At 43.3% G+C, this 19199-nt stretch overlaps 1 protein-coding gene and 1 long non-coding RNA gene across 2 annotated transcripts in view; one reads left to right on the plus strand and one right to left on the minus strand.

The window, feature by feature from the left end:
- The window catches only part of LOC106593056 (dynein axonemal assembly factor 5), a 71604-nt gene extending 63707 nt beyond the window's left edge, over window positions 1-7897 (minus strand). The window contains exons 1-4 of the mRNA XM_045719881.2: window positions 7350-7897; window positions 6686-6870; window positions 5577-5701; window positions 4970-5088 (exon numbers count right to left, since the gene is read on the minus strand). Coding sequence (XP_045575837.1) covers window positions 4970-5088; window positions 5577-5701; window positions 6686-6870; window positions 7350-7890 — 970 coding nt within the window. The 5' untranslated portion in view covers window positions 7891-7897. The remainder of the gene's footprint in view (window positions 1-4969; window positions 5089-5576; window positions 5702-6685; window positions 6871-7349) is intronic.
- Window positions 7898-8604: 707 nt separating this feature from the next.
- Window positions 8605-19199, plus strand: part of LOC106606484 (cAMP-dependent protein kinase type I-beta regulatory subunit) — a 228044-nt gene continuing 217449 nt past the window's right edge. Inside the window, exons 1-2 of the long non-coding RNA XR_006770161.2 lie at window positions 8605-8743; window positions 10207-10401. This is a non-coding gene — a long non-coding RNA (cAMP-dependent protein kinase type I-beta regulatory subunit). The remainder of the gene's footprint in view (window positions 8744-10206; window positions 10402-19199) is intronic.

The raw sequence follows: 19199 nt of genomic DNA on the forward strand, positions 1-19199 counted from the left end.
AGCCTACTAAAAAGCACACAAATGGACCAATTAAGATTTACATCTAAGTCTGCGTTTGCACCAATTATGGGCAAAAGATCTGATCTGAATGATTGGTCAAAAGACCAATAATTTGGCAAAAGATCAGAATTGGGCTGTCTGAGTAAACACTTACACAGGCAGCCTATACATCTACAAGTGCTAATAAGTTAACTGTGTTGTAACTGTGTTCTCCTATTTCTAACTATGTAATAGAGATAGAACAACTGTTCCATAGCCCTCTGGCCCAGTTATGCTGATGGAGCATTTTACAAGATTTCTTTTCGACAAAAAACACTTCAGTAGGCAAGAAGGGAACATCATTTGTTGGGTGTTTTCTGCTGTCACAGTGATACTGCTGATGGAGAGAGAGGACTGCATCTTACTCTACAGTCTAAGTCCCATTTTCCAGACATGTACTTTTTGGTTTTACGATTGAGATTTCCTCTCCGTGGGACTTGTCAGAGCAAGTGGAACACATTTTTAAATGAATAGCCTCCACATGTTTCATCCCTCTCTCCCGCCTTCCCTCCCTCTCTCTCTCTCTCCCTCCCTCCCGCCTTCCCTCTCTCTCTCTCTCTCTCGCCTTCCCTCCCTCTCTCTCGCCTCCCTCCCTCCCTCCCTCTCTCTCTCCCGCCTTCCCTCCCTCCCTCTCTCTCTCCCGCGTTCCCTCCCTCCTTCCCTCTCTCCCACCTTCCCTCCCTCCCTCTCTCCTTCCCTCTCTCCCGCCTTCCCTCCCTCCCGCCTTCCCTCTCTCCCGCCTTCCCTCCCTCCCTCCCTCCTCTCTCCCGCCTTCCCTCCCTCTCACTTTCCTTCAGTATCCAATGAGCAGGTCTCCCTCCCTCCCTCGTGAACAGGTCTCCCTCTCTTTCTATTTGTCTTTCGCAGGCTGATAATGAGAGGGGAAGAGGGTGATCAATCCTACAGAATCACACAGGACAAGACAAGCCGTTTCTGGTTGTGTCCCAGTTGTCTGACACTGACCTGTTCAGACAGGAGGGGGCCGTGTTGGATTTATGACTGGCAGGGAGAGAGACTCATCCAGTATCCATCAGCATTATCACCATGTGGAGCTGTAGACTGACCCAGATCTGCACTACACAACCAGACGGTCATGTTCATTAGGCACCAAACGGATGAAAACTGACTAAAACAGAAAGGGACTATATGGACTTGTCTTATCAGTTGCAAAATGTTTAATGTTGCATGCCCTAATGAACATAACCCAGGACGCATATGGGTACCCAACACTTAGCCTACCTATGGCCAGCATCCAGAGTGATCACGTTCATGTTCAAACTCATCCTTAGCCCCGGGCCTGGGTTCTACCCTCGCCATCGCAGCAGCACCTTCCTACAGTATATCTGAGGCAGCTACGCTGTCATTATTACTGCAGCCTGCCTGTCAGACACTGGGTTAAAGCCACTGCACCTGCATAGTGGAACTTCCCTTTTAATAAACCCTTCATCATTGTAATCATCACCCTTAATTGAATTTTTATCATTAACTTAACTCAACATACCCCTATGGATTAAATCAACGGACAGACATATAGGGGGAGTAAAACATTAACAAGGTGAGATTGGGACAGTGGAATCATTTATCCTTCATGCATACAGGCCAGCCCATTGAAATTCAACCATCTTTTAAGAGGCGAGAGACCTGATTAAGATGCAGTGCACACTTCAACCACAGGTTATTGCCTGGTCCCATATCTGTTTGTGTCGTCTTGCCAACTCTTAGGGTCATTGAGTACGGTTACATGCACACAAAAATAGGATTATTGTGAAGTCAGATCAATATAATAGCTCCATTTAAATGTTTACATGCTTTGCAAGAAGAACGATGTCCCTAATAAGCCTGTTTACATGGACACATCTGAAATCAGGCTACCTGATGGCACTCAGATAAATGCAGAAAATGGCCAATCAAAATAAACGTTCTACCACAGCGACCATGTTATTTCTGTGATGCCTATTTGATTCTGAATTCCGACATAACGTTTGTGGGAAAACTACTTTCTAAGATGCATATTTTCAGTTTTTCCAAACTCACTTCACTAGCGCAACAGATAGAAGCTTGCACTGCTCGTACTAGCACGTTCAGATCTAATACGCCGCTGTAAAACTCTGATGAAGACCTTTACATGTCCTCAGAATTCTAAAGATTGCTCAGAAAACCAGGTGTTTTCATCAGCGTATGCTTACTTCCATGTTGACCTTGCACCGATTAAGATAAGTAGAGTAAGGTGTTTACAATTGACATGACTTATGCCATACTCAGCCTACTGCCATAACCAGATTAATATCAAATTATTAGTGTGCATGTAAACATACTCATTGTCACATCTTGACATAAACTGATCTGGGACCAGGCTAATGTGGTGAGTGCGTGTGACCGTCATAGAAACAAACTGCCTTCCCAGTGTAGCCTATGTAAAATAAACTGAAATCAGGTCAGGAGGGAAACGGCAGGGTTGCTGCTCTAGATAAAGGCCTGCTGTCTGTCTTCACCTGCTGAGTGGGATGGAAAGTCAGACAGGACAGACAGGACATCACCTCTCCTTCCTGAACCCAGCAGGGATATGAACAGATGAAGGGCTTCCTCATTCTTCACTACAGTGCTGACAGACATTATTAATAGGTGGTAATAAGCACTTGGGGAGGCAACACAGGCTGGGTGTTGTCCCTCCAATGGCCTGCCCTTACAGCTTCTCACACAGGGGTGGGGTGGTGCGTGAGTGGGGTAGTCATGAGTGTGTGTGTGTGTGCCAGAAAGAGAGTGAGTGTGTGCGCGTGCATGAGTGCGTAAAAGGGGAGTAGGGGGAGGTGGGCAACAGCCCTGCAGGATGCACGTGTGTGTGTGTGAGAGAGAAAGTGTGTGTGTGAGAGAGAGAGAGTGAAAGTGTGTGTGTGAGAGAGAGATAGAGAGAGAGAGTGAGTGTAAGGGGGAGGTGGGCACCAGCCTTTCAGGATGCACGTGTGTGTGTGTGTGAGAGAGAAAGTGTGTGTGAGAGAGAGAGAGAGAGAGAGAGAGAGAGAGAGAGAGAGAGAGAGAGAGAGAGAGAGAGAGAGAGAGAGAGAGAGAGAGAGAGAGGTGGGCACCAGCCCTGCAGAAAACCCCTCTAGTCTCCACCCAGCCTGCACACCACATCCACACGTAAGTCTTAGTAATGAGGGTGTTAGGGGGCAGAGTGCCGACAATAATCGGCTATTAGTCAAGCACTGTGTCATAGGAGAGCCTTGTATGATTGACGGAGCAGATCTAATGACATAACACATAACCTGTAGAATACGTAACCCGCAGGCCAATAGAGATGACTAATATATGGAGGCTTGGAACTCCACCATGACTAAGCACTCTTGGGGAAAAGGGTAAGCACAGTTGGTTTATGGTCGTAGCTCATAAGTATTTATTTTTTTCCCCGGCCAAATCTAAAGGAATAATTCAAGGATATGTATAAAAGTTGTCTGCTCAAAGACAGACAAGGCAGTACTTCGTATTACAGAAAACTAATCATTTAAACCTAGTCCCAACAAAGCTAAAAAAAAATATCCTGTTCCCTTCTTTCCCTTGATTAAAATATAATTAAGACCCCATGATGTGAATAACTGAATATTTAACGAGTCTGTATAAAAAAAATATTACAATGAAATCAATGCAAGAGAAGAGCAAATTATCCCACGCACAGAGGTGCAGATGATGACTTACTAAAGCTTGGAATTCAAACTGACATGCTCCATTTCACCATGGTATCAGTTTGTATTTCAGGCTACAGCAACTAGGACACACAGACAGGAATGTGAGAATCCTGCAATATTACAGCAAGCAGAAGTACAACTGAAGAAATGAAGCATATTGGGGATGGATAGATAGGCTAGATGGATCATTGACAGCACAGCATCCCTCCCCAGCCCCTACAGCCCTCTCTCCATGCCCAGACTGCTCTGACATCAATCATCGATAGATCCATCATGCCCTCAGAAGACAGTTCTTCTTATTAATAAAGGCAGCTGAATCCCACGCTGCGTCTGACCTACTTTCAGAGGAAGGAGTACATAACTAGATCGGTGGAGGAGGAGGTGGCTGTACAGAGGCCACAACAACAAATCACACGGTTTACACTGGCTGGTGTTCTTCAGGCTGTATCAATGCACTGATGAACTTTCTTCTTCATTATTGTAATCAAGACAACACACTGCATGGGACAGTAACTAACTAACCTTTCCTCAATGGGCTACATTCACTGAAGGCCTTGTATCTCTCTGCAGGAGACAAAATCCAATATATTTCTTTAGTGATTTGTTTTTCTTGTCTAGCCTTCTTTGTGTGAGAAACTTAACCCTGTAAATACTTTTTTTTTGCACCAACCAAAGATCCTGTATTCACTTTCTATGTCAATTGAGCGGCACAATGGTACATTGTTGTTTCGGGCCTCCGAGTGGTGCAGTGGTCTTAAGGCACTGCATCGCAGTACTAGCTGTGCCACTAGAGATTCTGGGTTCGAGTCCAGGCTCTGTCATAGCCGGCCGCGACCGGGAGACCCATGGGGTGGCGCACAATTGGCCCAGCGTCGTCTGGGTTAGGGGAGGGTTTGACCGGCAGAGATGTCCTTGTCCCATTGGGCACTAGCGACTCCTGTGGTGGACCGGGCCCAATGCACGCTGACACGGTCGCCAGGTTCACTGTGTTTCCTCTGACACATTGGTGCGGCTGGCTTCCGGGTTAAGTGGGCATTCTGTCAAGAAGCAGTGCGGTTGGGTTGTGTTTCGGAAGACACACGGCTCTTGACCTTCGCCTCTCCCGAGTCCGTACGGGAGTTGCAGCGATGAGACAAGACTGTAACTACCAATTGGATACCACAAAATTGGGGCCAAAAAGGGGTAAAAAATAAAATAACAAAATGGTACATTGTTTCATCTCTGCAGTAGTAGTGATGGAGTTCACTCACCTCCAGCAGGGTAGAGGTCAGGTGGGGTCAGGAGAAAGTCCATCTTGTCCTTTAGGTCATCCTCATTCTCCTGCTCCCACAGAGCGCCTGTCTGCCTCCACAGGTCAGCAGCTCGTTGACTGGAAGGGAGAGAGAGACAAATATAATGATAATGCATGTCCATCCCTGCCACGGCGGACCCAGGATTCAAACCCACGCCATAACCACGCAATGTACAAACAACACAAAAGCCCAGCCTTGTTGGCTGCTACTATTCCCTCTGTCACACCAAACCTACTGTATAAGTAGGTATCTACAGTAATCTGCACAAGCAACCCGGATACAGTATGTGCGTATTTGTGGCTGCATATTTCCTAGGTCTGAGTGAGTGAATGGGTGGTATCAAAGGCAGGGTGGTTAAGGACTGGGTCAGTCTTTTGAATTAAAGGCAGTCAATTCAGGAAGTAAACTCAAATTACAATTCAAAATTGGAAAAAACTGCATCTATTTTCAAGGAGTAGATGCTATTTATTTCAAAAGTTTAAAACAAATTGAATTTTGAATTAAAATCACTTCCTGAATTGACTGCCTTCAATTCGAATTGAGCCCAGCCCTGTACAATAGGTACCTAATCTCTGGGATGTCATCGCTGAGGCTACTCAGTAGGAGGGGGATGAGCTTGTGGAAGTAGGAGTATCTGTCTCGCAGGTGGAGCAGCCAGTCACCAACAACCACAGTCACAGCTTTTCTCACCTGGAGGAGAGAGAAGTGGGATGAAACGAAACATTTGTTTCAGTTTCTTAAATGAGGAAAACACCTTGTATGGTACTGTAGTAACTAAGGGGTTCTCAAAGTTTTTTGCCTCCCTTCTAGCACTGGGGAACATCCCGAGCCCCCCTGCGCACGCACCACATCTATTTCTATGGACACAAGTACTGTTCATGACACAAACTGTTAACACCCCCCATGTTGGTGTAGAAAATGTTGCAGGTTTAAAGCTTATTTCCTACAATTATACACATTTTGTCATGGGGTGCAAAGAAAATGTTGCCGTTTTAAAGCAAATGTTCTTGCAATTCTATACATTCTGCCATGTCTAATGTGTATTCATGTGATATTTGAGTGAAAATTACAACAATATCTATGGGGCTAAAAAAGCGAAATAAAAAACGTTAGCTGACATGGGCTAGTTGATCTGGATATTTCTGACAAGTTATAAATAGCTCTAAGTTATGCAATGACTAACATGACAAGAGGAACTGATGAAGTACTACCCAATATTGAAAATGTACCTTGTGCATTCTACTATTACAACTTTCAAGAGTGAGTTTAAAGCCGGACTGACTACGTTTAAAAAAAATCTAAATCCATCTTATATATATATATTAATTTTTTTAATTGGGGGGGACCCCCGCCAACCCCTCACATGCCCCACAGTTTGGGAACCACTGTAGTAACTGTTGGTGTAAAAGAAAAGCAGCCTTTATTGATGTTGGATTGATTAGATTGATCAGTTTGTTTATTTTGGTAAGAAACATTTATACCACATTTATCTAACAAGGAAAATAATAATCTAGATTAACTCAGTAATAACAGAATTAGTCTAATCATTAACACTAAATGTCACTAGGAGTATTTGAGAATTATCTGCCAGATTTGACAGAATTAGTCTAATAATCTAATCATTAACACTGTCACTAGGAGTAGTTGATCTTTATCTGATTTGACAGAGCCAACCTGTGGTGAGTCGTCAAACAGCCTCTGTGCCAGGTGAGAGAGCACATCGTCCACGTTCTTCCCCGTGCCGTACTGGATGACCGCTCCAGTGGCCTCGATGGTGGACACACGCACACGGGAATGCTGATGGGAGACGGTCTGCATCAGGGGCTTGACCAGGCTCTCTGCCTGCATGTGGAAATGTTCTGGGGATAGAGAGAGAGAAGCATTTCAAACCAGATGAATGCAAGGTGACTGTCACTTCATGCCACAGTATAAATTAGGGTACGTTTTCCTGAATCTTATCAATACATTCAATGGTTATACATGTATTCAGAGAGACCATACATAGCTAGCTCTGTAGGGCATGCAAATCACAGAGAAACAAATTATTTTGTTTTTGTCCCATTGTCTTTATTTCTAATAACTTAATAAATAATTTATATTTATATTAAATGACAACCTGGTAGAGCGTTGGAGTGTGTACAAAATAACTTAGAGCCACAAAAAACAACCACTCTGACACAGCTTGGTCAGGTGTCCATGCAATGTGCAACCATGGCAACCCTATAAGATCAACTTTACCTAACACAGCTAGCTAGCTAACTAGTTAGCCTAATGTGTGGGCTAACAAGAATACACACAGTATATTCTCAAGCATCTTACCTGTTCTCAAGCATCTTACCTGGTACACTTTTTGCAAAATGAACAGTGCATTTGCAACTCTCTCTTTTGACGTCTGGGAAAGGGTCGACAATAGTTCTCTGCAATATCTTCATCATATCGTCGAGGTAGGGAGCTAGGTGCCTGCCACACACCTCCACTGTGAGAGTCAGAACCTCCACCATGGACAGCCTAAGTTCCTCCGCGGGCTCCAGGATCTCTTTCCCGCCGAGCCGCTGCGTCAAAGCGGGCATAAGATAAGGCAACGAATCCTCCGGTTGAGGAACACACCGAATAAAATCTCCAAGCATGTGTATGGCAGTCTCTCTGCATCTTTCCATAGGATCTGACAGGCATTTCAGGAGCGACTTCAGCAGACACGTAAAAACCTCCTGCAACACGCCGCTCGAAAGCCCTTTATCAATAGTTTCTCTTCTGATTGCTTCAAGCGCTCGTTTTCTTGTGGTTTTGCTATCTTCGTTGAGACAGTTTAGATGTCGAGCAAGCGCTCTCAAAACTTCAGAAGCAGCACGTTCTTCTCCGGGCGCCATAGTTGTTTCCATTTTCACTGTTGATATGGCAACGGTCAGCGTTGAGACAAACATACTTGCTTTACGATAACTCTAATTCAAACCTTGAAAACTTTATTGACAACTATTGCAGGTCCATGCAATGCAGTGGAAATTAATCTACATCTATGGAATAAATATTTGACATAATGTATTTTTGTTACAAAAAGTCATTGATGTGTATGTTGAATAGCATGATGAAATAGATATATCTTATAATATAAATAGTATCACTTATACCATAACAATATAATAACTATAGTATAACAGAGTTGGAAAATTGTGCTTTAATATCACATTCTTCTTTAGGTTAGGATTATGACATTTTATAAAGTCTGTCAGTAACACAATTTGGCAGAGCCCAATGATGGACTTCGTATCACAGCCTCATAACTAAGCCTCATAACTAATGGGCAGAAAATTGTATTTTGGTGCTTTCTCTGCATGAGCAGGTCAGGAACAGGTCAGGTCTGTCAGTGTCGTCTGTCAGAGAACCTTTTCTCTGTCTGATACTGCTGAGAAAAACAAACAAACACCTGCCCTCTTCTTATGAAACTGGTGTATTGATCATGACACGATGATGTGGACATCCACATAAGGAACGCCACGGCACATAATTATTTAAACATTTCAAATTTGTAAAAGGATTGTAAGCTTGTTGCTGGCCTCGTGAGTTGCTTTGCGGCTGAATAAAAAGTGACAGATTGACGTCATTGAGACAGACGCAGAGCGAGCCCCAGCGGAAGAAGCAACCGAGCAGCGGCAGAGCATCTTCTCTAGCTAGAGTAACCTACCTTGCAAACAACATCCGTAGCCAAGAACCTCTGATCATCCCCGGAAAATAACGGTAAGAACCAGAATGCCACAACGAATATCTTATCTGGCAAAACCTCAACGTGTTGACGTATTTATCAGCAAATGAAACTACGCTTGAATATTGCTTTTTTGTTTAGACATGGTTGTGATTTGGTTGTCATCTTGTGTGAGAGACATGAAAGATAGACTCGTGCCCGGAAACACTTAAACAGGTGCTCTAGTAATGCTACTTAGGAAACATTTGATTTTCACAGAAAATGATATAATAGCTAGCTTGCCAATTTTAAATGTTAGACATTGAGGCCAATGATAAGCTAGCTGCCTTACAGTCATCTTCCATGGAAATATGGAGGTTATGGGTTTATGATAGCTAGCTAACGTTAGCCTACCTAGTTTAGGTTTTAAGCTTGCTAGCTAGCTATGTAGAAGCTAGTTTCAGAGGCTAGCTACAGTAACACATCAACCGTGATGTTTCCTTGTAATTTAAATAGCGGAAGTGAATTTGCGGAGGCTTTGTTTAGCTATCTCTGTCCCTAATCTGACTGTCTTTACATATTATTCCATGACAGGCTACCTTGTTGTCAGAAGCTATTACATATTTTAAAAACCACATGATTTGAGAATGCATCCTTTATTTGACAGTGTTGCTGATGTGGGCTAGGCTATGTAAAGGTGTAAATAGATTGAGGTGACACTAAACAATATGCTCCTCTAGATAGTGTGACTGTAACTACATTGTAACTATGCATTACACCTGCAACAGGTACTGAAGTATGATTTGATCATGTCAAGGTATTGCTTTGATAACCTAGTATGCTAAGTGTCTGTGGTCATCAACAAGCCGTATTAATTGATAGGCCTCTGTCTATTGTAGTTTGGAGATCCAGCCCCTATCACATTTAAAGAAAATGAAAACTGACAGACAGACAGACACACAAACAACCAGGGGCTGATATTTCTCCTCATTCTGACAACTTCTCCTCTTCTCCCCTACTCTTCTTTCTCTAACTCTCACTCTCTCTTTTCTCTCTTTATCTCTCTCTCTCTCTCTTCCATTCTCTTCTTCTCTTCATCGTTTCCTCTTCTCCCCTCCCCTCCACTCCTCTTATCTCCTCTGTCCTCTCCCTACATCTTTTCTCCTCTCCTCTTCTCAACTCTTCTCATCTCCTCTTTTCCCTTCTCCCCTCCTCCTCTTTCCATCTCTCCCCTCCCCCTCCCCGCCCCCTCTCCCTCTCCTCTTCTCTTCTCAACTCTTCTCATCTCCTCTTTTCCCTTCTCCCCTCCTCCTCTTTCCATCTCTCGTCTCCCCCTCCCCGCCCCCTCTCCCTCTCCTCTCCTCTTCTCTCCCCTTCTCCCTGTGTCTGCTCTTCCATCCTCTCCTCTTTCCACCTCTCCTCTCTTCTCCTCCCCTCTCCTCTCCCCTCCTCTTCTCTCCTTCTTTTCTCCCTTCATCTCCTCTCTCCTCAACCACCCCTCCTCTCCCCCTCTCTGCAGATAAACCAGATAAATAACATGGCCACCTCCTCCTCCCCTAATCTGGAAGAAGATGAGAGTCTGAAGGGCTGTGAAGTGTTCGTGCAGAAGCACAACATCCAGCAGATCCTCAAAGAGTGCATTGTCAACTTGTGCATCGCCAAGCCTGAGCGTCCTATGAAATTCCTGCGGGAGCACTTTGAAAAGCTGGAGAAGGTTTGTGAATTTCCCTAAAGCTCCCCTTATTTGCGACCTAAAGCTCCCTTTAAATTTTTACTGCATTCCTTCTTTGAAAATGCATTTTTATCAACAATAATATTTGTTGTTTATGACTATCTCTTTAGTTTTTTCGTCAATAGTGTCATTGTGAATGTATGTCAGTAATGTTTTGCTTATGTGTGAATCATTTCTGTTGAATTGCACTCTGCAGAAAAGCAAGGATTTGCTATCAACGTATTGACATGTAGTACACAAATGAACTGGAATTGAGCTGAGTAGAAGCTATTATTGTTGTTTCATTTCATTGACGTTGATCTTTTTTCATTAGCCGATAGTCTGTTACATCAGAATACATGAGAAAGGAGACTCTGTTATACCCATGTTTTCTTGTCATATCCTCAGTATATTTGTAAATAAATAGCCTAGGGGTAGCCTAGCTGTCAGTTTCATGATAATACTACATTTGTCTAATTGAGCTTTCAACTCTCCACACAATGGTAGGGTACATTAGCTGAGGGCCTGGGAGCATTAGGGGCACAGAGACAGGGACAGTCTGTGCCCATCCACAGACACACAAGCTGTGTTGTATGGACATTGTCTATCCATGTCACGCCCTGACCATAGAGAGCCCTTGGTTCTCTATGGTGTAGTAGGTCAGGGCGTGACTAGGGGGTGTTCTAGTTAAAATGTTCTATGTTGGTGTTTTGTATGGTTCCCAATTAGAGGCAGCTGGTAATCGTTGCCTCTAATTGGGATCATATTTAGGTAGCCATTTTTCCCATCTGTGTTTGTGGGATATTGTTTTGTGTATGTGCTAGTTGCACCACTTATGTTATGTTTTGTTGTTGGTTTATTTGAATTTTTTGGGGAAGTTTCGCTTTATTAAAAGATGTGGAACTCAACACACGCTGCGCCTTGGTCCCGTCCTTATTATGAACGTAAAAATCCACAAGTGTCTGTGGGACAGACAGACAGAGAATGACCTGTTACTGTCTGGTGCCTGGACTGACAGATTACGGAATAGAACTACAGAATGGTGTGAATGTCTCAGAGGTTAGTGAAAAGAGGGGATAGAAGAGGAAATAAAGGAGGGAATCTCTCTCTCTGAATGTATTAGCTCTGGCTGGCACCTCCGTAGCGAGATGCGTTTTAGATGAGCCCAGCTGGTGCGTATATTCAACCTCTGGAGCCTTCAGCCCAGCCCAGGGTCCTGTCAAAACTCTTTGAGAAGTTAGGATTGTTAATTATTTATTTCACACACGCCATGTTGAGGATTTAGCAATGGCTGAATTATAGGCTACGTTAAAGGGAAATGTAACAACAATTCTACTTCATATTCTTCATCTCCAGCACCACTCCAACATCAACATATGTGAAAATGATGCGTTTCTATGTTTTGTAGTAATAAAGACAGAGGAAAATAAACCAATTAGTAAACAATTATCTCCCTCTATCTTTTTTTAACATTTGCCTTTAAGGGAGCTTTTTTTTCTATAGAATAGAATCAAATCAAATCAAATTTATTTATATAGCCCTTCGTACATCAGCTGATATCTCAAAGTGCTGTACAGAAACCCAGCCTAAAACCCCAAACAGCAAGCAATGCATGTGAAAGAAGCACGGTGGCTAGGAAAAACTCCCTAGGAAAAACTCCCTAGAAAGGCCAAAAACCTAGGAAGAAACCTAGAGAGGAACCAGGCTATGAGGGGTGGCCAGTCCTCTTCTGGCTGTGCAGGGTGGATATTATAACAGAACATGGTCAAGATGTTAAAATGTTAAAATGTTCATAAATGACCAGCATGGTCAAATAATAATAATCATAGTAGTTGTCGAGGGTGCAACAAGCACGTCCGGTGAACAGGTCAGGGTTCCATAGAGTATCTTTTATTTTTCCTAGAGGTTTTGGTTGTGGTGTTGCACTTTCTCCGTTCACTACATTTGTGTCAAGTTCGATTGACTTTATTCCCATGACTTTCTTTGTAGTAGATGTGTAGGCCTAAGTGGTATTGGATTTGGTTAGAATACCCTGAATCTCAATCAGGTGTTTTCTTTATGACTGTTTTTCAACTGTTGGTACGCTAAGTTTTAGTCTATTACGGAACTGTCCACAGAGAGGCCTGAGGTGTCATCTGATGTGTTTGAATACAATGGGCTCTCAGAGAAAGGAATAGACCACAGTGTTGTCTGGTACACTGAAACGTGGTAAACCCAATAGCCCATGGTGACTGTAGGTCTACAACAGAAGGAGTGATTGTGTGACAGGATCAGATACAGAAAGGGGATGAGGTAGGTGAGGACTGAGAAGTGAGCCTAGGGTTGGTTTTGCAGTCTACTCCCGTCAATGCAGCGTGTGTGTGTGTGTGTGTGTGTGTGTGTACGTTCGCGTCCGTAAGGGGTGATTATCCCAGTGTGAATTTATGGGAGTCATCTGATGATACTTTACTGTGTGTTGGTTCACACACCACTATCTGATGATTCCTCTGACCCAGTTGCATTGTTAAGGCGATGTAGTGTTGAGTTCCTCAGTAGGGTCTAAACCCCTCAGACTTCTAAAATGCTCAGTAGCCTTTATATTTCCCTTCTAGTCATTTATCTGAGACAAGTCTTCCGCAGCAGCTTAAAATAAACACATTGAATACATGGAACAACCAACACATGACTCAAGCACAGTAAGTAAACGCTTCTTCAATGCATTCTTTGGTTTTTGCCCTAACAATACACAGCTGATTTAAATAATCAACTAATCATCTAGCTTTGATCATTTGAATCAGCTGTGTAGTGTAAGGGCAAAAACCAAAACGTGGAGCCCGAGGACCGAGTTTGGGAAACGCTCCTTTAAACCTAGTCCTGGACTAAAAAGCATGGTCAGACTTAATCTGTGTCCGAAAAGCCAGTCCTTAGTGTTAGTTAGTTATAGTCACTGTGTTGGAATAGAGTGGTCGCTGGAACTCCGAGTTCAATTACACAATGGCTTTAAAAGAAGGCCTCGTTCCGGTCCAGAAATCACCATAGGTTTTTGCTCTACAACGGCTGTAGCTGTAACTAATCCTGTGTATCCTCCATCCTCCTGTGTTGTGATATTATAGAGGATTACCCAGGCCAGGGAGCGTGCAGCACACAGCATGTGTCACAGGGATTGTAATCCAGCTCTTTCATTCATTTTCCAGATTATTATGGTTGGCCTACCCACAGTACTTTATGCTGGGTTTTTATGCGTGATAATTTACAGTTCAGAGGTGTGTGTTTGTGTATGTGTCTCTGTATGTGTGTGAGTGTGTGCACGGTACACATGTGCGTATCTGCGTATATGCACGTGTGTGTGTGTCTCTGTGCGTACCTGTGTATGTGCACGTGTGTGGGGGATGGTGCCCCTGTCCTAGCTGCAGTGCTAGCCCCAGCAGGTTTCTGTTGTCAAGGAGACCCTGGAGCATAGTGTGAAACAGAGTGTTGCTGGTCTGGTAGGGCTGAATCTAGAGGGAGACAAAATGCTGCAGAGAGAGAGAGTGTAAAGTTCAAATGCTAATCGGATCACTTAGGCTTTACCATGACATGTATATTGGAGATGCTGCCAAATGATATCGAATGCCTGTCCATTTTCTATCATGTTAACATGATCTTTACAGATAATCTGAGTTTAGCCTATACGACATTATCTGACATGACCTGGCTCAGATGCTTCTTTATGAGATGGTATATGATTCTGAAGGATCTTTGTCTTTGTTACATTAAGTAGTCCACAATGCTGTCCACATCCTTTATAATATGAATCCTCAATATGTCATGTTGTTGCTGAAGCTCCCCTCATTTCAAACACCACAGACCTAATAATCAACCCCACTACAACAGTGTTGTATCATATTAATTACTAGCCCTCCTAGTCTCATATTACTTAGCTAGCTAGCCCTCCTAGGCTCATATTACTTAGCTAGCTAACCCTCCTAGTCTTATATTACTTAACTAGCTAGCCCTCCTAGTCTCATATTACTTAGCTAGCTAGCCCTCCTAGTCTTATATTACTTAACTAGCTAGCCCTCCTAGTCTCATATTACTTAGCTAGCTAGCCCTCCTAGTCTCATATTACTTAGCTAGCTAGCCCTCCTAGTCTCATATTACTTAGCTAGCTAGCCCTCCTAGTCGCTTATTACTTAGCAAGCTAGCCCTCCTAGTCTTATATTACTTAACTAGCTAGCCCTCCTAGTCTCATATTACTTAGCTAGCTAGCCCTCCTAGTCTCATATTACTTAGCTAGCTAGCCCTCCTAGTCTCTTATTACTTAGCTAGCTAGCCCTCCTAGTCTTATATTACTTAACTAGCTAGCCCTCCTAGTCTCATATTACTTAACTAGCTAGCCCTCCTAGTCTCATATTACTTAGCTAGCTAGCCCTCCTAGTCTCATATTACTTAGCTAGCTAGCCCTCCTAGGCTCATATTACTAGGCTAGCTAGCCCTCCTAGTTTCTTATTACTTAGCTAGCTAGCCCTCCTAATCTTATATTACTTAACTAGCTAGCCCTCCTAGGCTCATATTACTTAGCTAGCTAGCCCTCCTAGTCTCATATTACTTAGCTAGCTAGCCCTCCTAGTCTCATATTACTTAGCTAGCTAGCCCTCCTAGGCTCATATTACTAGGCTAGCTAGCCCTCCTAGTTTCTTATTACTTAGCTAGCTAGCCCTCCTAGTTTCTTATTACTTAGCTAGCTAGCCCTCCTAGTCTTATATTACTTAGCTAGCTAGCCCTCCTAGGCTCATATTACTTAGCTAGCTAGCCCTCCTAGTCTCTTATTACTTAGCAAGCTAGCCCCCCTAGGCTCATATTACTTAGCTAGCTAGCCCTCCTAGTTTCTTATTACTTAGCTAGCTAGCCCTCCTAGTCTCATATTACTTAGCTAGCTAGCCCGCCTAGGCTCATATTACTTAGCTAGCTAGCCCTCCTAGTCTCTTATTACTTAGCAAGCTAGCCCCCCTAGGCTCATATTACTTAGCTAGCTAGCCCCCCTAGTCTCATATTACTTAGCTAGCTAGCCCCCCAGTCTCTTTGTTTTGACAGTATATTGTGCAGTGTAGTGTATGAGGGTTGACTTCCCCTGGCAGGCTCCCCATGGGGTCTCTATTCTCAGTGTGGAGGAGAGAGGAGGATAGACTGGCTGTGTTGCCTACTGCAGTCTGAAACCTAGAGAGGAGGATAGACTGAATGTGTTGCCTACTGCAGACTGAAACCTGGAGAGGGGGAGAGAGGAGGATAGACTGACTGTGTTGCCTACTGCAGACTGAAACCTGGAGAGGAGGAGAGAGGAGGATAGACTGACTGTGTTGCCTACTGCAGTCTGAAACCTGGAGAGGAGGAGAGAGGAGGATAGACTGACTGTGTTGCCTACTGCAGACTGAAACCTAGAGAGGAGGATAGACTGACTGTGTTGCCTACTGCAGACTGAAACCTAGAGAGGAGGATAGACTGACTGTGTTGCCTACTGCAGTCTGAAACCTGGAGAGGAGAGAGGAGGATAGACTGACTGTGTTGCCTACTGCAGACTGAAACCTAGAGAGGAGGATAGACTGACTGTGTTGCCTACTGCAGTCTGAAACCTGGAGAGGAGAGAGGAGGATAGACTGACTGTGTTGCCTACTGCAGACTGAAACCTAGAGAGGGGGAGAGGGGAGAGGGACTCCCTGCTGCAGCTTGGAGACAGCAGACCATGATCAGTCACACTGTTTACACATAGACAGTAGAGCCACTGGGACTGGGAATAATGCTTCTGATTTAACAAATGTCTCCAACCATGTTGTGAAGTCTGATTGTTGTGTGTGTGTGTGTGTGTGTGTGTGTGTGTGTGTGTGTGTGTGTGTGTGTGTGTGTGTGTGTGTGTGTGTGTGTGTGTGTGTGTGTGTGTGTGTGTGTGTGTGTGTGAGAGAGAGAGAGAAATTAAGCAGCCTTTCCAATATTTCAGTGCAATATTGGTTAGACTGCTGAATTTCATCTGAAAACAATAAAAAACTGATGCTAAAGACACAACCTGTCTGGCTGTAACTACTGTATGTGAAGTGACGTTGGTGTGTGTGTGTGTGTGTATCGGGGGTGACACTATACTCAATACTTGATTCGCTATTCATGTAGGGATGTGATGATGATGAATGTTTTTTGGATGTTCCTGTTCCTGAAACACATCAACTTTTGGGTCAGTGTTTTTAGTATTAAATCTTGCTCTTAGGTGTTCTGCTGTGAGGTGAACGAATCTGGAGTCTAGAGCTTGTTTACCCTCTTTCTTTCTTTTCTCTCCTCTCTTTGTATGTGCTGTGATTCTAGATATTTTGGTTATTTTTTTGTTTATTAAACAACTATTTGATCGACGTCGGTTCAGTTATTTGAATTCCATTTTGTTCGTTTCTTTCTTCTGTGAGCTCAATTTGCACATTGCACCGTTTCTCTAGAGATGAATAAAATCCAGCCTGATCTGTGTGATGTAGAAGGGAGTTGTAGTTTCCAACAGAACAATATTCCACATAGTTTAGCGCATAAAACGTTAACTACAATGATAATAATCCATTGTGCATCTACTTGTCCGGTCTGTGTTTCTTTTATGCCTGCTCTGGAAGAGACATAAGAATGTGTGATTGTGAGGTGATATAGAGAGCATCTGTTGCTTTGCGAGGTATCTCTACCTGAAAATACATGATCTAAGTGATTTATAGTTGGTATTCAGCAGTCATAAAGTATGCCTTATTTACTTTAAAGAACTACTAAAGTAGCAATTTTGTCAGACAGCATAGGCAGCAGCTGTAGAGATGATGACTTGGAATAAAATAATAAAGTCATCAAATAAAACAAATGCAATATACACAACAACTGAAATATTTGAGTAAAGTAATGTAAATGTCACGTCTGCTCCTGCTTCTCCCCTCCGGCGTACGACGTCGCCAGAGTACTAACCACTGGTCCTGGGATTCATCATTACATACACCTGGCACTCACCATTACGCGCACCTGTGAATCATTATGATTCACACCTGGACCCCATTACCTTCATCATTTCCTCCCCTTTATATGTCACTGTCCCAGGTCCACTCACCAGTTGGTATTGTTCTTGTGTATCGGCGTTCTGCCTTATGTTAGTGTCGTGTTCTTGGTTTTGTTGTTTTATTAAAACGTTTCACCTGCTTCTGACTCACCGCCCCATCATTACAGTGAATAACTGATGGTTTATACGTTATAAGCAGAAATGGGCAGTAACTACCATCATTGGACTTAATTGTTTTATTCTGTGTTACAGCATTCAACCCAACTAATCAAAACCGAAAACCGACCTTAAAAAGCACGAATCACTCAGCACTATATGATTCCCTTCTCGCTCTCTCTCACGCTCTCTCTCTCTCAAACACACACACAGACAGTCACTCATTCACTTACTCTCTCTCCGTGTTTGGGAGAGAATGTTCTGTGCCCTACAGATGAGCTGTTGACAGATGATCTGGCCTCTGACAGACTGTCTCTCGCTGCACTCAGAGGAGAGGAGAAGAGTTGAAATGAAAGGAGTGGCTTTTAAATAATTTTCATCACCATCCCTCTCTTCTCTATCGCTCACCTCTCACTTCTTTCTCTTCTATTTATCCCTATCTCTCTGCCGCTCTTTCTCTTGCTTTGTCAGGCTCTCCTTCATCAGTAGTTGATGACGTGGGTTCTGTTCTAGTCTGTACGGGTGTTATTCAACTTTTCTCCCCTGTCACCCATCTGAGGAGGTAACCTAGGCAACCAGAGAACAGATAGCCTCCAACTCTGTATTTAATAGACACGGAACCCAAGTAGTGATGCACTGATATGACATTTTTGGCCGATACCAATATTTTCCTTGCCAAAAAAACCCGATACCGATATTTAACATTTTTGCAGCCTTTTAAGTATTCTAGTACAGTTAAATAGTTAACCCACACACATGGACGCAGCGGTCTAAGGCACTACATCTAAGTGCGAGAGGCGTCACTACAGTCCCTGGTTCGAATCCAGGCTGTATCACATCCGGCCGTGATTGGGCTCACAATTGGCCCAGCGTCGTCCGGGTTTGGCCGGGGTAGGCCATCATTGTAAATAAGAATTTGTTCTTAACTGACTTGCCTAAAGGTTACACACGCACGCACACCACACTGACCAAAAAGTTATTTTGTTGGCATTTACGTATGTCCCCATTACCAGTAAAACATACCGTAATTTCCGGACTATTAAGCGCACCTGAATATAAGCCGCACCCACTGAATTTAAAAAATATATTATTTTGAACATAAATAAGCCGCACATGTCTATAAGCCCCAGGTGCCTACCGGTACATTGAAACAAATTAACTTTACACAGGCTTTAACGAAACACGGCTTGTAACAAAAATAAGTAGGCTTTAACGAAACACGGCTTATAAAAAAAAAAAAAAAAATTGCAGTAAGCTTTAGTTGTCTTTTTGCACTGAGTCAATTCCTCACGCTGATGTTTCCAACGTCTTATCATCAACTCATTAAGACCAAGCTCCCGTGCAGCAGCTCTATTTCCTTTTCCAACAGCCAGATCAATCGCCTTCAACTTGAAAGCTGCATCATATGCATTTCTCCGTGTCTTTGCCATGATGAGGGTGACAAAATGACTACCGTAATCAGAATGATGGGAAGTTTGAGAGTGCTCGATTTAATCTAAACAGTAAACAAAAAAGTTGTTTGACCGTAACCCGTTCGGGCAAATTTCATTGGTCTAATGAAAGCTTCATGCCGCCAAAAAACTGAGCACGTCACAGAATGTGTTTTTTTGGAGAAAAAAAAATTGAA

The sequence above is a fragment of the Salmo salar genome, chromosome 06 (assembly GCF_965601325.2).
Source record: "Salmo salar chromosome 06, fSalSal1, whole genome shotgun sequence".
NCBI classification, from domain to species: domain Eukaryota; kingdom Metazoa; phylum Chordata; class Actinopteri; order Salmoniformes; family Salmonidae; genus Salmo; species Salmo salar.